This window comes from Chaetura pelagica, unplaced genomic scaffold (genome assembly GCF_000747805.2).
Source record: "Chaetura pelagica isolate M959 unplaced genomic scaffold, ChaPel_1.0 scaffold159, whole genome shotgun sequence".
Lineage (NCBI taxonomy): Eukaryota > Metazoa > Chordata > Aves > Apodiformes > Apodidae > Chaetura > Chaetura pelagica.
The window spans coordinates 1,652,498-1,654,830 of NW_009954555.1; the positions used below are offsets into that span (position 1 = coordinate 1,652,498).

A 2,333-nucleotide genomic window follows, 5' to 3' on the forward strand; every position below is an offset into this window, starting at 1 on the left:
AGGAATGCTTCCTCAAGAGTTGTGTTTGTTTCCTTCTGCCAAGTCATAAATTGAGGAGTATACACAGGGACTTGATTTTCCTTGCTGTGACCTCAGTACAGCTTTTGAGAGAACTCATCCTCCAGGGCAGGTGTGATTTCCTGGATCTTGCCACAGACCACTCTGAAGGCAGGAGTGTGATCTGAGGTGATCTGAGGAAAGTGTACTCACTAGAAAATACATCCTAGAATCATTTGGGAAAGAGATCACATTGCTCTTTGGAGTTTGACTGACAGAGGCCATTTATACACTGCTAATGGCACTTCCACACTAGAGTTCTCTCCAGCCAGCAGTCAGCCAGATCATCCCTTTCAGGGCCAGACTCCTTCTTCTGTACACAAATGCTCTTCCATTGATTGTTCATGTTCTCGGGAATAATAGGAAAACACAGTTTGTACCTGAGACCCATTTAGCTGCTGTTTTGGTTGGAATTTTTAGTGTTGGGTGCCTGTATCCCCATGTTATTGTGGCTGTTCCTCAGAGTGGAGTGAGCATCCCAGCTCTCTCACATGGCAGCACATTTGCTTGCCCTGGTGTCACAGGTTAATCTGCATAGAGCTCCTTCACCCCTTTGCAACAAGGGCTGCTGTCTCATACTGGGCCTTGTCCTCATCCCAGAGGGATGGAGGTGACAGCAGTTGGGTTGTGCTCCTAGCCCACACAGCCAACCATCCTCTCCTCCTCGATGCCCTTGCAGGCGACCTGGGTGTACATTCACCTTCAAGAACAAGTGTGACATTGAGAAGCACAAGAGCTACCACATCAAAGATGATGCCTATGCCAAGGACGGCTTCAAGAAGTTCTACAAGTATGAGGAATGCAAATATGAGGGCTGTGTCTATAGCAAGGCCACCAACCACTTCCACTGCATAAGGGCAGGCTGTGGCTTCACCTTCACCTCCACCAGCCAGATGACCTCCCATAAACGCAAACATGAGCGCCGGCATATCCGGAGCTCAGGAGTGCTGGGCCTGCCTGCCTCTCTCCTGGGGTCCAAGGATAATGAGCAAGAGGAGTCCAGTAATGATGACCTCATTGACTTCTCCGCTATGAGCTCGAAGAACTCCAGCCTGAGTGCCTCCCCCACCAGTCAACAGTCTTCCGTTTCTCTCATAGTTCCAGCTGCACCCTCCTCTGCTGCTGACCTTGCTTCCTCACAGGCCAGCAAGTCTGCCAACAGCATGACACCAGCCACCAAGATCTCTGGCCTGCTCTCCCAGGCTCTTCCCAGCAATATACCCTTGGCTCTGGCACTCTCCAACTCCGCACTTCCTGGAACAGCTGGATCCTTCTTCCCCATCATCCCCAGTCGGGTCTCTACACCACTTCCTGCCAGCTCAGCTAATCTGATGACTGCTGGTTCTTCTGGCACCAATCCAACATCATCTACTCCTACGGATTCCTCATCCCAGGCTGTTTCAGGATCTGGTGACCCAGCAGCTACTTCTTCTCCAGCTCCAGCAGCATCAATAATGGAAAGGATCTCTGCTAGCAAGGGATTAATCTCTCCTATGATGGCCAGGCTTGCAGCAGCTGCCCTCAAGCCCTCTGTGGCACTCGAAGCAGGTGAGTTTACCCTTGATCTGTTGTGCTAGTGGTGGAAGGAAAAGCAATGCCTGATAACCTGGAGAGCAGAGAATGAGAAGCCACTTAGTTGCCCATGGGACTGGAGGTGGGAAGGAGGTAGTAAAGGAACATAAATGGGAGAATGAATTTGGCTAACCCTTGAAGAGGGCAGTCTTGGTGGGAAAAATGGCTTGATCTACCAGTGGAGCAGGCTCTTACCAGGTTCTGAAGGAAGAGTGTTGCTATGTGTGTTACCCAGTTTGCTGTAGGCTGAAAAGAGAGAGTCATTGTATTAAAAATTGAAATGAAGGAAAAGCTTGGCCAATAGTTGGAGGCCATAGAGGAGTCTTAGCCCTCTACTGCAAGCCTGTATCCAGCGTTGGCTGAGCCTGGTGCTGTTGATCCCGTAGCTCATTGCCAGTCGTTTTTCTGATCTAGGGGCTTGGTTCTGTGCTCCAGCTCTGTTGTGCCAGCTGTGGGTTTGGAGGTAGTGTTGGCACAGTCCACAAACTGGAGCTTTCTTTCTCCTGTTCAGTTCTTGAAAGCTATGCTTCTCTGTACCTCCAGCTCCATGAGCTGCATGAGGCAGTGGCACCATGACAGGGGTAAAAGATGGTAATGAGAAGTCCCCTGGGGCAGCCTGGAGCTCCTCCTGCTGCCACCTAGACCTGGTGGTGTCCAGCTGCTGTCCAGCCCTGCCAGCAGGGACATGGGGCTCCCTGAGGAGC

At 51.1% G+C, this 2,333-nt stretch overlaps 1 protein-coding gene across 1 annotated transcript in view; it reads left to right on the forward strand.

Annotated features, from left to right (window-relative positions):
- Positions 1–2,333, forward strand: part of CASZ1 (castor zinc finger 1) — a 32,547-nt gene that overhangs the window by 20,325 nt on the left and 9,889 nt on the right. The window contains exon 7 of the mRNA XM_010005141.1: positions 737–1,605. Within this exon, the coding sequence (XP_010003443.1) occupies positions 737–1,605 (869 nt within the window). The remainder of the gene's footprint in view (positions 1–736; positions 1,606–2,333) is intronic.